This window comes from Triturus cristatus, chromosome 5_1, assembly GCF_964204655.1.
Source record: "Triturus cristatus chromosome 5_1, aTriCri1.1, whole genome shotgun sequence".
NCBI classification, from domain to species: domain Eukaryota; kingdom Metazoa; phylum Chordata; class Amphibia; order Caudata; family Salamandridae; genus Triturus; species Triturus cristatus.
Window position 1 is genome coordinate 166,140,234 of NC_140587.1, and position 19,451 is coordinate 166,159,684.

At 44.8% G+C, this 19,451-nt stretch overlaps 1 protein-coding gene across 7 annotated transcripts in view; it reads left to right on the forward strand.

The window, feature by feature from the left end:
* Nucleotides 1–19,451, forward strand: part of LOC146830535 (tyrosine-protein phosphatase non-receptor type 22-like) — a 542,480-nt gene that overhangs the window by 433,245 nt on the left and 89,784 nt on the right. For all 7 annotated transcript variants that reach the window (XM_085604743.1, XM_085604742.1, XM_085604746.1 and 4 more), the window contains 2 exons: nucleotides 10,537–10,707; nucleotides 12,600–12,712. In XM_085604743.1, the coding sequence (XP_085460869.1) occupies nucleotides 10,537–10,707; nucleotides 12,600–12,712 (284 nt within the window). The remainder of the gene's footprint in view (nucleotides 1–10,536; nucleotides 10,708–12,599; nucleotides 12,713–19,451) is intronic.

Genomic DNA, 19,451 nt, shown 5'->3' on the forward strand with positions numbered 1-19,451 from the left:
TGGGGAGATGAGGGGCACTTGTGGCGTGTGGCAGTGAGGGAATCTGAGGAGGATGTCAATAGGGGGGGCCATGGAGGGATGAGGGGCACTGTTGGAAGGTGGTAGTAAAGGTTATTTACGGAGAGAGAGTTTATTGGTACGACGCCAAAAAAGACTTTCGCATCAGGCCTTCCTGATTTTGTTTATTTAATTAGCAGTCGGGGTCATAAGGGCTACTGTGGAACATACTTTGAAGTGCGTGCTAATTATATTTACCACTATATTCAATGTTTTAAGTTTGAAGGTGATTTTACTATTGTTTTTACTGGGATAAACAAGCCTGTAAGGGAGTGCGTTGCAGAGTCCAGGGTCAGGTGGAGGTAGTAATGAAGAGGGATTCTCCCTGAAGGCTCGCACAGAGGGAGCCCGAGAAGTGTCACTTGCCTGATACTCCCACCTCAGAAACCTCCTCTTCCCATCAAAGCTACTCAACTGTCGAAAGCATCAGCAGATATGCAGGTATTCTACCACAGCACTGGATAGAGCAGGAAGTTGAGGCAATTGGGGTTGGTGAGTGTAGGATTGTGGAAAGATTTGGTTCATACAGTTGTGTTCACCAACACCACTCAACAAGCAGTGGGCTTCTAAATGCTCCACTGCAACATACCACACTCTCACCACCTCCGCCGGAATGGGCAAGGCTCATTTGCTATGTTTGTCCTTAGTGGGATGTTTGCATTTTTCTCAATCTTATGACTTCATTCAGTGATGTAACATTGAGGGCAGCACCAACACTCTGAAAATTGTTCCAGCCCCACTGGCTTGGGTACCTTTCTTTGACATTTTCATGCTTTCTGGCCGGCTGGCCTGGGTGCCTTTGTGTGACGTTTCTATGGTTTCTGGCCTGGGTACCTTTGTGTGACGTTTCTATGCGTTCTGGCCTGGGTGCCTTTGTGTGACGGTTCCATGCTTTCAGTCCTGGCTCGGTGCCTTTGTGTAATATTTCTATGCTTTCTGGCCTGGGTGCCTTTGTGTGACATTTCCATGCTTTCTGGCCTGGGTGCCTTTGTGTGACATTTCTATGCTTTCTGGCCTGGGTGCCTTTGTGTGACGTTTCTATGGTTTCTGGCCTGGGTGCCTTTGTGTGACGTTTCTATGCGTTCTGGCCTGGGTGCCTTTGTGTGACGGTTCCATGCTTTCAGTCCTGGCTCGGTGCCTTTGTGTAATATTTCTATGCTTTCTGGCCTGGGTGCCTTTGTGTGACATTTCCATGCTTTCTGGCCTGGGTGCCTTTGTGTGACGTTTCTATGGTTTCTGGCCTGGGTGCCTTTGTGTAACATTTCTATGCTTTCTGGCCTGGGTGCCTTTGTGTGACATTTCCATGATTTCTGGCCTGGGTGCCTTTGTGTGACATTTCCATGTTTCCATGTCTGAGTACTTATGAGTGTGAGATTTCCATGCTTTCTGGCCTGGGTGCTTATGTCAGGTCATCATTTATGATTTAATATGCTTTGAAAGTTGATACAGCTAAATATGTAATGGAAAATGTGTTGTGCACCATTTTGGTTTTTCTTTTTGCAAAATGTTTTTGAGGGGAGAATTCCCCCATGCAAACACCTGTGGCAGTCATTACGCTTGCTGTGCTTGTGTGCTATGCACCGTATGGGGGCTGGTGTAACAAAACTTGCCAGGGCTGCTTTGGGTTCCCAGTCCGGCCCTGAGTGTCAATTAATTAACTAATTTTTGTGAATCACAGTGTGTAACTAACTCTGCACACTGCCACCTTACCCTGCTTTTGCTATACCAGAAGCCAAAGCTTAAAATTGAGGCAAACTGTATAGACTTTGTGTCTCTTTCGAGTGAGCGCTGCAGGGCAAGCAGGGGTATGATTTGGAAACGGCCTGAATTTGGGTGGGCAAAGTAGGAGGAGGAGTATTTTCCTTTCCCCAAATTAGCACATAGAGCACTGGAATTGTCCCTTTTCAATGCATTAGTGATTTTATCTAATTTATTTCAAAATTGTGCTTTAAATGCACTTTTGATTTAATCTTTTTGAAAATGTTCACAGGGCAGGGGAACTTCCTATCTAAACCTTACTATGAGGAAGGCAGGCTCCCTTGCTGAAATTCATCTGACTTTTAGCAGTGCCAGTTGACGATGTGGGTGGAGCTAATAGAGGAAGTGGGTGGAGCCAGTGGAGGAAGTGGGTGGAGCCAACGAAAAAGTAGGTGTGGCCTCCGACAAAGATTTGAGCACCTGCACTTCAAATTTTACAAATTAAGCACTGCCTAAGCCAGCACATACGTCTTACAAGTACAGTCCGACAAAGACCCGAGGATAAGCTGCATCACGCGCTCTCTCGCACAGCCCACAAGTGATGTGGCATCGCCATCTTCTTGTCGGCCCATGGTACAAGTCCACGGAACCTCGTTCACTAAAAACGAGAAAGAGCATCAGCAATCTCATTGCTGATTCCAGGTGAATGTCATTCTTTGTATATGCCATCGGTTTTCAAACACCCCAAAAAAACATGCAGCAACTCCCAAACCTGTGATTCTGAGCAGACTGCTGATTAACAATGCTGACTACAGACATGTTGTCCACATTAAAGCGAACCGTCTTATTGCCAAATTCTTGTCACCGCAGGCACACTACAACCACTAATGTGAAAAATTCCCAAAATGCGATACTCTGACCCCCTTTTTTCCACACTTCTGGTCATTCCTCCACACACCACCGGCCTTGCCAAAAAATGACAAACCCATGGCCGCCTGTTGAATCAGAAACCAGCTTGACTGACAATTCCATGTGCTCCCCCACTCCAGCCATGGGAATAACATTGCATTCACAAAGAAAGGTTCTCCAGAAATGCAAATCCTCCTTTACCCCTATTTTTAGGCACACCCTTTGGTGTGGCAGGGATGTACCCACTAGAGCCCATCTCAGTCTCCTGCAGAAGGTCCTCCCTGCTCTCACTGTCCTATATGCAAAATTCAAGTGCCCCAACAGGACCTGTATGTCCTTCACCTGATCCTTTGATTATCCCAACATCATGTCCAGCAGTTCAATAAACAGCGCTTCTTATCCTCGGGGAATCTAATTTCCTTTTTAAGAGAATCAAATTCAATGCCCAAAACTGTAAGCACCCGTACCGGTCCTGCTGTCTTCCCCGGTGCCAAAGGTAGACCAACGTCCACCATCAACTCCTGAAACAAGCTCAAATTGTCCTGGCAATCCCTGGACTGCAGAACTCCCACCGTCAAGATCGTGGGTCATGACCTCCTTCCCTGCACTGGATGTACAAATCTTCTGCAAGAAACTAATGAAACAACAAGCAGGGCACAGACCAACCCAGAGGCAAAACCTTGCAACAAAAAATTGCCTGCCAAACTGTTTCCCCAACTATTCCTAATCCTCAGGATGAACAGGCAACAACTGAAAAGGTGACTTCAAGTTGCATTTGGCCATCAATGTTCCCTGTCCCGCTGTATTAACCAGTTGAACTGCTGTATCCACTAATTCATAATGTACCCTGCTACACTCCTCTGGAATAAAATCATTACAGATAAACCCTCCAGCCAGGAAAAATGGTGAATCAAATCAAACTCGCCCTTCTTGGGGACTATGTCAATCAGTGACACTCTCAAACTTTCCAGAGGCCAATGTGTAAAAGGGCCTTCCATCCTTCCATTCTGCACCTCCTTCATCAACGTGCTCCACACCAGCTCCTCATGCCCCTTTACCGACCATAAGTTATCCGCCTACTGCCTTACCCTGAGAGCCTGCAGCACAAACGGAAACCAAACAGAAAACCAGGCAACAACAAATCCTTCTCCCGATCGAAGCCCAGCAAATCGAGTCAATAGCTCAACCAATCCACTTTAACTGACATACGTGCCTTTTCCATGGGATTCTGCCCACTCCTGCCCCTCCTATGACCCCCGACCTGGACCACTGACTGGCATTCACCCCCTGCTTGCCCCCCCTTAAGGTCCTAATTGAAAGCGCATATGCTCACCACCACACTAGGAGCATTTGTGCTGATATTTGCAGTGCTCTGGCACACATTGTTCCCTGTTAAAGGACCAGCAAGCGCCTCCACTCCCCACTTTCCCCTGGCCGGCAGCACCCACCCCTCTGGGGTAGGAAGCTCTCGAAATGGCTTGTAAATGACTGGCTAGCCACTCGCCATATAAGTCAATGGGGCTGGCCGCTCCGGAATCATGGTCTGTAAAAACAACTCACTGTCCAACTTGCCCCAAACACCATCCTCCTCATCCGCGAGACGAGCCCTGAACTCCTCATCGTACCTCACCCAGGCCCAACCCTCGAAAGTGGCCTGTGCCTTCCTAACCATGTCCAAGTACTTAAACGGTGTCACACACCTTTCTGGGAACTTCTCGCAGTAAACATTGGCATGGATCAGAAAAGCTGCTGTTCAGTTCTCTATGTGAACTGGGACCCTGTGTCTGGGAGACAGCTACTAATCTTCCTCTTTGGAGCCTTCTTTGGCCCGAACCTCCCTATGTAAAAGCATGAACAGTATTCTCTCTTCCAAATACATTCCTTAGTTGCCATTATTAAATGCGCCCCCCATGACTTGGTAATACCCATTTAAGGCAATTTCTTGGAATTCACTTGCTTACTTTCCTTTTTCTCTTCTGACCCCATGCCGCCCCCAACCATGGACACCTGATAATCCTGTGTTTTCTTACTCACTTCAATACCTGTCTCTTGATCCTGTATATACCTACCTTTTACTAAACAAGGGCCACTTCCCCCTGGCGCCTGAGTCACAGTCCCCACCGCCTGCACCCTCACTTCCATTCCTTTTGTTGCAGCGCCTGCCATGAAAAATGCCTACCTGGCTTCAGGGTCGTGGCCCGCACCGAATCTGTCTGTCCTGACACCAATCTTGTCTTCTTCTGACTGACCACCTTATCCACATCAGGCTGCAAGACACCAAACAAAACTTCTCTTCCAGTTAGCTTTATCCTGGCCCGATGCACCTCTTAAGGTGCTTCCCACCATGGAATCTCACTTTCATAAATTTTCCCTTCCTCCAACTCATCCTCTCCAAAATCGAGCTCCCATTCAGGATCCTCACACACACACCAATAATCAGCACTGGACCCCCGCACTTCCGCATTTCCAAGCCACCATCACCAATCTGCACATCAAACAAATTTTGAGAGAAATCAAAGTGGGGGAAGATAGGCACACTGCCCAATCCTTGACGCTCCATCGATCGGTCCACTGAAGTCCCAAAGCCATCCACACTGTCACGCACTCTGCCTTTGGGCTGGGTTGGCAGGCCACACTAAACCTTCCCAGTTGCTTCAACGCCTCTTCCGCTGAGAGCGCTACCACAAACCGCTGGCTACACTAGCTCCGAGCTGCTTGCCCTGACTCTCGGCTGCCCATAATAACACCACACCCACCTGCCAGGACCTCCATCATGGGAAGCCCCGGGCCACAACCATGTCATTGACCTTGCCACCAGACCAGGTGGAATCCAAGACCCTGTTTCCCCATGAGACAACCCCCTGTCCTATTCTGAGTAAGAAACCTCTGAGATATCCCTGTCTCCATAACCACAAGCTGGCATATGGACCCAAGGAGTCACTGCTGTGTGCAAACCTGGGTGCACAACATTAAAAGTGTCATGGGCACCTGCCCCCTCTCTCCTCCTTTCTGCCTCCCATCTTGCCTGCCAGGCACCAAATGCTCCCATTCCCCTTCAAAAACTTTTCTCTGTCACTTCCCTGGTCCACAGACAGGACCTGCCTCAACCGGCTAGATAAATTAAGCATCAGACCCTGGAACTCACTGGCCCCAGCCACCCCAACCACATGACTCAGGATCCCCGTGCGGGCGAGAGGCATCACTACACTCTTCGGCTGCACCTATTCAGTGGCTCCTGAAGCGCTCATCAGCACCCATATTGTGGGCTCTCCATGCTGCCCTCCCTAACAGAGATCCTCCGAAAAGTTAAGGGCTGCCTAATTGGGTGCAAACCTCTACGCGATGCAACCCCTCTGCCCCCATGTCACATCAGTGGTAATAGCCACTGTGGCCTGCACTGCGGCTCACACCTCTCCCCACATCCCCTGACCACGCAACAGTAGCTGAAGCCCCAGAGGCACCCTCGCCCGTCGAGCTCCACAGATTGCCCACTGTGACCGCCTGCCCAGCGCAGCAGGCATCGCGGCCCACGCCGGCCGGCTCGCCACAGTGCCCAATGCGTGCATGGCACTCAACCCGTCTCTCTGATATTTTCGGGTCGGCAAGGAGTACACCATAACAGTTACTCCCAGTCGACTCTGCCCAGTGCTCTTCTGCCTGCAGCAGGGTCTTGTCAGCAAGCAGGTCCAATCGACTGGCGCTGTACAGAACCTATAAAACTGACGTGCTTTGTCCACCATCAAATCTAAAATAGCACCATAACCCTAACTCACATGACTTCATGAAAACCTCACCTCCGCACCCCCAAGCAATTCCCTAAAAACCCCCCGCTCCTGAACCCTACCACCCACCTGAAAATTCCAGGAGCGTAGGGCATTCTGCCCCACTGCTCAAAAACCACATTCTGTAAGTTGGGTCCTCTATCGAGAGAAAGGCAGCTCTCACTTGCCTCTAAGGAAAGAAAAGGTTCTTCACAGAAGTTGCATCCGCAGATTCTGTTTAGACTATCAAGCAAGCAATCCCCTGATAAGAGGCTCTAACTTGAGGAGACCAGGAACCAAAAAAGGGGCAAAGTCTTGCACTCAGAGCAAAGAAATGTATAAGTAAGCAATAGGACGACTGGAACATCGCCGCCTCGATCTCTTCTTCATCACAGTCCATAGTGTAGGAGGCTACCCCAAGCAATAACCCATCATCTTCTCTCAGTTGAGGCGATAAACTGTTGGCATACTGTCTTGAGTGTGCCAACTATACAAAATATCCTCTTCTCATCAGCTCAAAAGTGTGCCAGTGTTTACTATTGGTGAACGCGGTACTCACTTTTGGGAACAAGATCAGTGGTCGTAAAAGGGACACAAACGGAATTCTCAATCATCCTTTTGTTAATTTTATTAGCACTGCAATGATGCTACACGGTGACACCGTTCATTGCATTGTATTCCATGTGATTCATAATGGAGAGAGACTTCCTTCAGAATCGGCCTCAGCACTGGCCGTCCCATGGCCACCTTCCGCTCGCTTATACCTTCAAAGATGGGCTTAGCTGGAATAAGCCAAATACGCTCATGCCGGTCTTTCCCTGGTAGCTCTCACCTAGTTTGTGTCACACGTGGTGCTGCTTGTGGCCAAGCCTTTGGTCCCCAATGAATCCGAGCATCTGGGGGCTCCATGGCAGTGGCAGCAAGAGCAGACTAACAGTTGCAGCCAGGCGGGCATGGTGGCATATGGACACTGGCACAGCTGTGCATTTCGCAGGCCGGTTTGGTCTTTTGTTGCCCTCATTAACGAGACAGACACAAATAGTGTGGCCATGGGGACATGCAGGTGGTGCCAGTCGATGGACCGCTTAGTGGCTTTACTCAACAGTACAGCTGTCCTTTTAATGGAATAGTAAAAATGGACTTCCAAAGGGATGATAGTGACTCTTTAATGGTATTGTCATGAAAGACGGCAGCTGTTGGTGCATGCTCTCATACAGTACATCATGATCAGTTGTGCAACCTTCTTCAGTGGGCGTGGAGCTGCGAGCCCGCACAGCCTTTCTCAAGAGAGTGCCTACATGGGTAATGACCTCATCATCAGCAAGTTGGAACAAGAGATGAAAGGCTACCCTAAAATCACTGATGTTGTGCCGTTTAATAAGCGAGAGCAAAACATGCTTTGTGTACATAGTGTAAAAATCACTGACAAATGTGAGATGCAGCATGGATTGGCCTGATCCCCCATCACAGGGACACCGCATTGAATTAAGATTCATTTGAAAGCCCTGCGGGAACCACAATAAATATTTTATTGTACCAAAGCGAAACAGTAGCCTACGTTCCCAGCGTCCCATTACACTAGTGAGGTAACTTGTTGGTGGGCTATCTAGGACGGTGCTCATGTAGGCTGCCACACTCATCTCCCCTCTCTCTATAGCGGTGGCATGCCAGGCAACATCTTTTTAATTGGAGATAAACTTCAAAGTTAACAGCTGCATGGACGCATGAAAGATCCAGGAACACACGCTTGGAGAGTGGAGAATGTCCTTGTGAACTGATGGAGCGTGTATCTGTCACTCTAAGTGTGTCTTTATCAGCAGTAAAATTTAAAGCTGTGCCGCCAAAATCTTTGGGCAATAATATTAATATTTTTACAATTGAAGAACTGTATGTCTTCTAGAAGGAGGCATACCTGTAATGACCATGGTGCAGAGGTTTGACCGCCCAGTTAACTGGATCCAGCCCAAATGATTGTCACTAGTAACCCAGCTATCGACAGTCAGATGGTGGACCACAAATCAGGTGATGCACCACGCCAAGTGAAAGTCTCGTCTGCTTCAGAGATCCAAGGCCTCAAACTCTGCCTCCAGACCTGCAAGCCCAGGGCCTCCCTGAAGTTCAAACCAAACAAGACAGAATTGCTGTTATTTGCCAAGAACAACAAACAAGATACATTCTCTATTTGAAGTCTATTATGGAGAATCCATGTTTTTGGTCTTGAGGCTTTAGGATTAGGTTGTCAAATTCTGGTTCTACCACACAAGAGGTAGCTTGAAGATGGTTTATGCCAGAATCCAGATTCACAGAGTGTCAACATGATGAATGAGACAGTGTAATATTTGAGTTACTATAATTATCTTCTGAACCATCTCAATGGACGCTCAAAAATAGGTCTTTTTTGCCACTTGAACTTGGTTGGTGTTTGTGTATAAGTACCCCACAAAAGCGACCATCATCAGCAAGTGTTGACATTTTTAAGTGAATAAATTGAAAGTCAGAATTCGTTCTGCGTGCAGAATAAATGTATAGTCAAATGTGGGATCATTTAACATGACCCTTCTAAGTTCTTGACCTCTTTTCTAAACCCATAATATGTCATTTATTATCTTAACAATAGTAACAAATGATTCTCGATATCAGATCACCTTCCAAAAAAGGCCCAAAAAGTGCTACACGTATGCTTCATATGAATTAGACATGTTTTGACTCAGAGATCCAGATATTAAGAGAGATCCAGATATTGAGAAGAAATATTCAGCAATTACACAGGGTCCCTAAAAACCCCAAAACACTGTGGCTCTACATTGAGAAATGCATGGCACAGAATGAAGCTGGCTCCACAAAGACGTGGCACAAATAATTGGTGCACGCCTGCGTTTTCAGGCATTATTACATTAAAACCCGCCCTACTGACTTTACTAATGCTTGTTTAATTAGGCAACTCCTAGCCTTACCTTTTCGAAGGAAGACTCTAAAATGTAGTACTTTTCATACAGTGCCCCATAATGTCGAGAATCTGATTACATGCGAGGGAGGGCCCTTCATCCTCAATTCTGATATAAGCATACAGTGAGTATCCACTAAATGTTACTCCAAGAAATGTTAAACTTCATTCAGTGCATTGTTCTAATGAATTACATCTCTTAAAAACAACACAATGACACTGTATTCTTAAGGCTCTGTAGAGGACAATTAGTAAAATCGATGACAAGTTATAGAAACTGGTAATGTTCTTAACTTGGACTTGGGCAAACTGTGACTAATGGCTGCCTATTTTATTTAATTGAGGGTTTGAAAGAGGACGTGTCTTTGGGGCACACGCCCCCCAAACAATCGAATACTCCCTTCTTAATTAGTCAGTCCGTTAGAGCTTCATGGGGAGATCTTCACTTAGGTATACTTTGGAACATGTACTCACAATTTTGAATTGCTTGGTCAGTTTCAATATCTTTCAAGAGGGGTGTAGGTGCCCCTGTGCCAGGCATGCAGGGTAGTGCTGCACATTGCATCCTTCCGTGGATTTCCATTTGCTTTGTACTGGAAATGTCCATGGGCGGTACCCAGGTTTTTTGCACAACATGCCATGAAGCTCTACTGCATGCATCTTTCAAGATACCTGTGGGCATCCCATGAGGGCAAACATGCTCAACTGTCTCAAGTCCTGCCACAGGGAGGAGGACCAGGCCCTTGCAGGTCACGGGGGACGGTGACACGTTCTTCCTCATTGATGGAAGGGCTGCCCGCACCCACTGCATGGGCCTTCTCTACCCCACGGCTCAGTGGTTGAAAAGGAGCCAGGGAATGTCAGGCCTGTTTGGAAAATCAAGCCCAAGAACCTACTGGAGGACTCACGCACTATCCATCCCACCCAACAGAGCGGACCAGGACTGTATTCCTGCTTGAGAAAAGGAGGCTTCCTTGTCTCTACCAACGAACATATGTTGCCTACAATGAACATCTCTGGAAATATTTTGAATGAATGTAATGTATGCAGACTAGGGGAGAAAAAAACTGAAGCAAGAAGCAGATACTGGTGCAAACCGAAATGCAGCAAAGCTTTTTTCCACTTCAGATAGGAGTTTGATGTTTCTTATCTTTCCTTCCTTTGCAGTGCTACAAAAACAGAGAGACTCTTCTCCTTCCCCCCCTCCTCTTCCTGAAAGGACATTGGAGTCCTTCCTGCTGGCTGAGGAAGTTCCTGAAAGACCCCGCTTAGAGTCAGTGGCGGAGGAACTTCCTGAAAGGACCCCAGACTCATTCTTGATCCCCGATCCAGAGGACCGTGAGTGGTTATCTTTTTTGTTGTGCTTAAACAGTTGTGCTATTTCCTATTGGATCTCATGAAGAACAGTGGGAATTTGTAGCCCAGGCTGGAGATGTAAAGTACATGTATCACCAGTCTATGCACTTCCTCCTTGTAGAAATAGAAAACTGCAATGTAGGCCTCTCTTTGTTCAATATGGGTAGTGTATTTTAGCAGAGGTGTTGGTTGGTTTAATGAATGGTTATACAGATGATCATAAACTATGTCCTGGTAGGGGTGAGTATGATGAAATGCATTGTTGCTCTGTCTCGCCTTGCTGTTTACATAGCCTTTATGTTTACTTAGGCAACCGGCTGTTTATGACCTAGGATAGAGATAGGATCAACAAGTCTCAGTATTAGCTCTACCAGTGATTCATGCATCCTTATCAGATGGATGGCACCACTGCTTGAACGTGGGATGCCCCAAAGAGGGCACGTCTTTAGTGGAACACTACAGAGCCAGACTTGGCCTTGTGCATTGGAGTCATGTCCGTAGAAGGTCAAGGGGCACTGATACAGGACAGTGTTAACAATCTCCATCGGGTAGGCAGGATGTCAAAGACTATGCTGTAGCTCGGGATGCTGAGATCTTCCAGCAGCCCCACCAGCATTCACCAAGAGCTCGCCTGGCTCTCAGAACAAAAGAACTCGCACAGGACTTTGACCATGCCAGCGTCTGTCCTGGGCCTGGATCAGGAGCCTCATTAACTTAGGTCCAGTGGGTGAGAAGGGGCGTGAATCGCTGCAGTTGGCTGCGCGTAGCTTTTTTGATTATCTTACCTATTAAGGGAAAGTTAGGAGCAGGGGTTTCACCGATCATTCTGAACAGCGTCACCAAATAAAATGTGTTCAGGGGACCACTGCCTGCTTCCCCTGATGTTTTCCCAAATGGCAATAAAAAAAAAAAAAAGAAAAAATTCCTTTGAAAATGCAAACACAGAGATGGTGATTTGCTGCCCCTCTGCAGGCCTCCATCCGTGTTTCTAGACAACCACAGGGGTCAGAAATTGCCACATTACTATTCGTTATGCAAGTCATTCTGCGATCCCCGCAACTGGTAATTTTTCAAAGCAACCAAGTAGTACATAGGCTGCTTCGCAAAATAAAATGTTGATCGCAAACAGTCAGTGCACAGTTTGCGCCCACCTTTTGCAAGCAGTATGATAGCACCACTGGCCCACAGTTCCCACAGATGATCAATCTTTCCTTTGTGGTGGCTAAATCTAGAGAACGACGTTCAGTAAGGTTTGAAAAGTCACAAATTGTTGTGGGTTAAAAAGTTGGAGGGAGATTGGTGGTTCCTTTTAACGCTGGAGTTGTCACAGCTAAAGATAAGTGAAGATTGAAGCTTAAATGACTGATAAATTAGAATTCTGAAAATAGAAATGGCATAGACCTTCTTTGAGTTAAGTAGGTTTCATTTCCATTTCTCTGTTCATGAAACTTCCCTAGCTTTAACAAGGAACCTGAATCTTGATAATTGAGAGATCTTTTATTGCCCTTTATTCCAAAAATTCCAGAGGCCATTTTAAATTAGAGACATCTGTGATGAACAATGAAATTCTGATTTGGATACAAACAATGGCATGAGTTCATTTTGTTTCTTATAGGCAGGTAGTAGTGCCAGTGAGTGGACATACACTTACAACACGTTTCTACTTCTTTTGATCAAAACTGAATGCTAATACTGTGCCTTTGAGCAGATGAAAAGCTATTTTGGTGGAACTTGAAACTGTCAGAAGCCTGGTCTGTGCACGCCCCAGGGCTCTAAGTTCTGGTAGCCTAAGGCTGGGGTATCAAGGCCATGGTGTGTGTTCCGCGGCTCCTGCGTTACCCTCTTTTCTAAAATATGTCACTTTTCATTACCAGACCTGCAGATACATCAAGGAGAAAGTAATAATGCAGCTGCAACTTCACCCGGACATGGATCTCCTGGAACAAGTGCCCCAAACCAAGCAAAGAAGTGCTTCACGAGGTGCAAGGTAACCTGCTTTATAGTACAAATAGGAAAAAGGGAATATCATTGGCGAATATCTTAACTGTAGTATAGTTTATTGTGAAGAGATTGTGTGAAGTGACGTCCTCTGTGCCTCCCAACATTCCTGAGGTCCACCACAGCATGTTTAGAAACATACCTTTTGCAACCATGGGCTACAACCTTTTTATTATTTCGCATAATTCACACGATGAGAGTTTATTAAAAAAAAAACACTAAATAGTACACGCATAATATACAAATAGCTCACACTAGGAGGAGTGTGGCCCTAAAACAGTTTTGAATATTTTTTTATAAAAAGGGTGGCAAATAGAATCCGGAATAGTGAGGGGATGCCCCTTTTAACAGCACTGTTAAAAACTAAGGGCCAGATGTACGACCATACGACTCGCAAAAATGAATGTACAACAGTGTCTCGGACATTGTTAGCGATTCACAATGGCGTCGCAATTTGCATGCCTCATTAATATTCATGAGGCTGCCGCAATTTTCGACCCCATTGGGAATGGCTAGCACTCCCAGGGATGGTGGCCTGCTGGGGTCTGCAGATCACCATGTCTGGGACTGCTTTTTTAATAAAGCAGTTTTTTTAAAATGCAGCCCGTTTTCCCTAAAGGAAAACGGGATGCATTTAGAAAAAAAAGAAATGAAACTTTTTGTTTCATTTTTTAAGGGCAGATAGGGGTCCCTGGGACCACTGCCTGCTCTTAGAAAATTTGTGTGCATGTGATGCAGCGGTAATTTCACGGTAATTTCTCAATGCTAAACCTCATTTACCTCTAATTTACCGCTGTAAAGGTACTGGACCCTTGCCACTGTATATTACCTTCAGGAGACTTTACATAAACATGAAAAATCAAAAATGCATTTAATATTTAAGCCAATAAAGAGAGTTGTGAGTATTTTCAAGGGTTTTATTTTCTAGTCAAAAGTTAAGTTTCTCTGACCCTTTATTCATTAGTCAAATATCAATAAGGTTACAGAATTGAAAATAGGAAAATAGAATTAATACAGAACATATTACAGTCTGCATATAAAGCATCACATGTAGAAAAGAAAATGTGGCGCAAAATGTCAGTGAAAACTCTTTAAAGAGTTTCTAAGAAAAGAGTGAGTCTTGCAAGGCTAATCAATAATTAATAATGGCAAAAATCTCCCATAAAGAGAAATAAATGCATAGGACAAATGCATCTTTTCAAAAGCAGTTCTGATCCTCTTAGCTCTCTCTCTGCCTCGCTGTGCTGTTCATCTTTCTCTCTAACTCAGGAGCTGCAAAATAGAACTCACAGACGCAGACCCTCCTTCTCTCTCTATGGCTTCCAGTTATCTGCCTGACGTTCAGGAAAAAATGAGCAAAAAGCCACCCCTCCCACTTGTAAGCCATATTACAAGCAAAAGTCCACGTGCTTGGTCCTCGTAGCTGGTCCAATCAGAACTTCAAGACACATCGTCTCCCCATGGGCTGACTGGATACGTCAATTAATCAGGCGTGTTCCTCATTACATGACTTCACATCCTTTTACATTTTAAAACAATTACATTTTCTGTAACAAAAAGTATTACTTATGAGGAAACAGAAAATACATTTTATAAGAAAAATTTGTCCCCTGCAGTTTTTCTCTACACTCCACTGTTTAAACAGGCTACAAAAAATAAAAATACAAATATGCAACATAGTGAAGGTCGAAGAGACGGAAACAGGGGAGCGTGATTTATCAACAAATCCTTTTCATTGAAAGTTGGGAGAAAACAGAACACACATTCCATTTCCTTATCTCAAGGCTAAAGTAAAAAGGCCACAGTGAGCCTTCGGAAGGAAACTAATCACAAGCTTTTTCTACACTGCAAAAATGCGTGTTAATTCAGCACAAATATGCTAGTTCAAGACACATTTTCTAAATTAAATATATTCTATAATGAGGTTAAATCTAAACTACACATTAAAACAACCATGATTAACTAAATGAGCATTGTTTTACATGATTTCATCTGCAGGCCTCTTTCATGTTTTCATTTGCATGCATCAAAATCTGCAACTTAAAAAAAAACATTTGACTAATTTCACGTTTTCATTTTGCTTGCGCCAAAATCTGCGTCCCGTTTTAGAAATGCTGTCTGCAGCTTTTTGTCATATAATAATGCATACATTTTGTAGGTGAAATCTGAGCTCCATGACATGCATTCCTGTTTGCAAATGGTTTACCACTCTCTTGAAGAGGGTGGTAAACTGCGAGTGTTTTGCGACCGCAAATATGGTCGCAAAACATTCTTGCATAGGGTTAAGAGTCGCTTTTAGAAAGGGACGCCCTTGGAATGCCCTTTCCTAATAGCGAGTCACTAACCCTATTTTGTGAGTCACTATTACATTAGCGACTCACAAAATTGGGTTGGTACATTGTGCCACTGTTTTTTGCGGTCGCAAAAGGGCAAAATGCCCCTGTTGTACATCTGGCTCTAATAGTCTTGCCTCAAAACCTGTATCAGCTCTCCAGTTATTTTCAACCCACCCGTAGGTATGCAACAGTGCCATATGGTGAAAGAGGGTAGCGCCACAGCTGATGCACTAATCAGTGTACTGAATGTTTGGTTGGTCAACAAAGCTAGACCGCCTGTGGCTTCAGGGCTCCTGAACAGAGGAGCTCACTTACTGTCATTACACTAATATTAACCCCTAACCACTCACCTGCATTAAACTAATACCAACCACGCAGGCATATTTACCCCTCCTGCTAATATGAGAGCCTGTCTGAGAGCATAATCAAGCCTACCACACATTGAGTAATTGGTAGCACAGACCTAGCTAACTTAAGGGATGCAAAAATGCCCTATTCCCAAAAACCAAAGGGGGAAAGGACAATGAGAAAGTTCCTTTCAAGCCCCATGCTAGTATACTAATCCTGTAGCATCTTCAAAGAGTAATTTAAGTTTCTCCCTATGGGCTCTGTTGCATTCGCTTATATCTCAACCACCACTTTATCCTTACTATGATTTTGCAGACTACCGACTCTCAGAACACCCAGCAGCCAAACCTCTAGAGGTCATATAGGGATGGAATCATCACAACTTCTACCCCCTACATGTTTCCTGAAAAAGCCTAAGTTAAATCTCGGCTAGGTGTCTGCTACCCTGTATTTGAGGATGGTGCAACATTATTATTCATTCATATTAACACTGAGTTTCTTACAACTCTAGATCAGAGCTCTCAGTTACCTCAAGTCCACATTGGCAAAGCCAATTGGTCTTCCGTTGGGAATCAGCCTTTTGGTTTTCTCAATGCTTGTTTTGTCATGGTTATTGCAAAATGTTATTGTTGCGGAAGCTGCCAAGCACTTATCAACCAAATACACTCATTGTCATAGTAGTTCTGGGCACAGACGCAAACTACTCTGTGTGTGTGGCTGCGCTCCTTGTGAAAGGGCAGAATGCTATCACTTAGTCAAGGTAGCTAATGGGTGAAGAGGTCTGGCCAACTGATCCCTGCTACATGCACCCTACAAAATGGAAATTTCCAACATATACATACACAGAGGGACAATAAACCCATAATGCAGAAAATGCACCCATCACTTTTGAGAGATAGACTCTTCAGAGAGGAACTTTTTTGCTTAGAAACGACAATAGAGTTGTCTCGAACACAAAGCCAAGCCAGTGATGGCGGTAGATGTATATCTTCTGCGGCTCATCAGTGGAGATTAAGGGGACTGGAGATTTTAAAAAAATTGGAAAATGAACTTAGGGAAGTTAAGGTGGAATACAGGGCTCACCCTTCACTTGGGCCAAATGAGTATACGATCATCTTAATAATGAAATGATGTCCTTCTTACATTATGTTTTCTAGAAAGCTCCCTACCTGCAGTGGTCCACCAGCAGAGTTCAAAACAGTAGAGGGATAAAAGAGGAACTTGAAAAAAACCTGAAATTCTCAACCAGTCAACAGATAATGATGGTGGACTATAGGGCTTAACCTCTATTTAAATGGAAGACAGGATACATCAAATAGCTGGGAATTAAAATAACTTCTAACATACAAAAACTCTTCAATGCCAATTACCCTCCAGTGGCAGAGTAAATAAATGAAGACTTAACAAGATGGTCACCACTTTATAGTTCCCTGCCGGGAAGAAAAAATGTTGTAAAAATGAATATCTTTCCCAGGCTTCTTTATCTTTTCCAAGCACTGCACATTTCTGTGAATAACACCTTAGAACAAATGCAAAAGCAGAGAGCAAACTTTATCTGGAATAAAGCTAAACAGATGTTTGCTGCGTGCTTCTTGACCTAAGGCATTATTGAAGCATCTCAGCTTAAGGCGATTATGCCACGGTCTAGAGCAGAATCGGGGAGCACCGCATGCAAATACAGCCATCCCAATATGGGATTTTTTTTTACTAAGGCAAGAGCAGAGACCACTTAATGTATATTTGAGCACACAAGCAGCTACAGCCCTGAATATATGGGACAAATAGTGAAAGAGAGAGAGCTGACGACATTCCACTCCCCATAGTCTCCAATTTATTACAATCCTGCCTTCACTCCAGCAAGGAACGATGGTGAGTTTCGCAAGAGCAGGGTAGGAGGAAGGAATATGATATCAAATGTTTGAATATGGGGCAGTTAAATTTTCTATTCAGTGTATAGTGGAGTTTGGCTTACCAAAAAAGAAAGACCATGTTATGCCCAAATACAGTATTGGGCCCTACAACTTGAAAATAAAACGACGGCAACTAAAGAACAGGCCCAATTTGAAACGATGTTAACTAAAGTAAAAGGCATTAAAAGGGGAGATGTCATGGTTTTTTGCTCTCCTGTTGGGAGCAAGCCAGGAATTTAGATGGTCTCCCATGACAACTTGGGAAAAGGCACTTAATAGAGAAATCACCTAAAAATAACATGACATACATAAATGTTCAGTAAGTATCAAGAACAAAGAAATGACATTCATTACCAAGGGAAGTGTGGATGTTACTATACCATTTGAGCTGCATTTACCCAAATGCACCAGGCACAACTCTCCACATATGGTAGGACTTTCAAGCAGCAACGCCATTTGGAAAGAGTTTGGGAGAAATGTTCATCATTTCCTGGGTTACCCCTAGTCTGATGACCCAGCAGTTTTGATTCTAGGCCTAAGTCCTGCTGGACACAAAAGCATGAGTAGACAGAAATGCTATTCGGTTTTGTAATGTTTTGGAGTTGCAAAATTAGCCTTTGCTTTTAACTGGAAAGCTAAAGAGACTCCCCCAATTTGGACAATGGTACCACAAACTATGGTAATTTCTGCTGGCCCCGGAACATTTGAGGCACACGCTGAAGGATTCCGGAGTTTACTTTGAGAGCAAATTGAGACCACTGCAAGATGTGCTTAACAGTGGAATATCAAGCATTTGTGTCCACCACACCGGAAAGTGATGGGAATGTATGAACGATGCATTTTGGAAGGTGATAAGGTTACTTATTGTGAGACTACTACTATATGGGAACCTACTCAGGTATGGGTAAGGTGATATTTAGTTAACAGTCAGTGCCTGTTGACTGATGAATATCAATAACTCAATAAAAAGAATCTTGACAAAACAATTCTGTGTTTGAGATTGGAAGCACTAATACCTTGGCAGTAAAAGAAATCCTTACTTGGCATGCATTGAACCCCAGTGCCACTGAACCTGCAGCTGTATAGTTAAGATGGTCACACATCTGCCAGTGAGAGTGTGATCAGCCAGTGTAGTTTTTAGCCCTTTGAACACAGCCTTAGGAGCCAAGAAAACTATGCAACTACAGGGAATCAGTACGACCCTAAACGGCCCTAAAAATGTAACTGAGAGTGAATATTCAAATCCAAGAACATTTACGCGAGACCTATTGCATTGTGCGGGCGAGCTGGGGAGGGGAGGCAAGGGGGCGAGGAGGCACGTACAGCGTGAGTGGGAGGGCGGAGTTTGGGCGGGGGTGCGAGAAGGCACAGGGGAGGGGGAAAATAGTGCTCTAAATAACAGATCCGTACAGTGTAACACAGGAAGTAAAGGGGCCAATAGGAGTGTACAAATGACGACATGGCATAGCAAGGCGGGACTAACAAGCCTCATAATCAATCAGAAGACAGAATTTAACAAGCATTTGCAATGCAATAGGTCTCGCATTTACACGAGTTTGAGCTATTGACATTGCAAATGACAATGCCTTATATTTTTGTTTTTAAAACATAAATAAAAGGCATTGTCATTTACAATGCCAATAGCTTAAACTCGCGTAAATGCGAGACCTATTGCATTGCAAATGCTTGTCTGTCGCTGGAACCGTAATCCTGCCTTCCTGCCCCTGCTTAAAGGGCAGCTAAGGAATGAGCTTCCCAGAGATAAGCGCCTGATCTTTGACAAGGTCTTTGAGCTCCTCATGAAGGCCCCTTGATGTTTACAATCTCTTGTGTTCGCACTGAAAGGGGGGGGGGGGGGGTTATGGCCTTTACAGTCGCCTGCCAGAAGCTTCTTAGATGTTAGCTGTATCTGGGCCCCTGTTGTAATTGTGCTGCATGCAAAAAATAGGCTTGCTTTTCAGCCAGCTTTAGCGGTTTTTGGTGCTTCTATTAATGTTTTGTATGCCAATGAGTTCAATAGTAGGGAAGTAATTCTCCTGCTGGGTCGACTATTGTTCAAAAGACCCCTAAAGTCTCTCTTTAAGCAAAGCCCCACAATTTTTCTCATAAACATATCACGTTTGAGCCGAGTTCT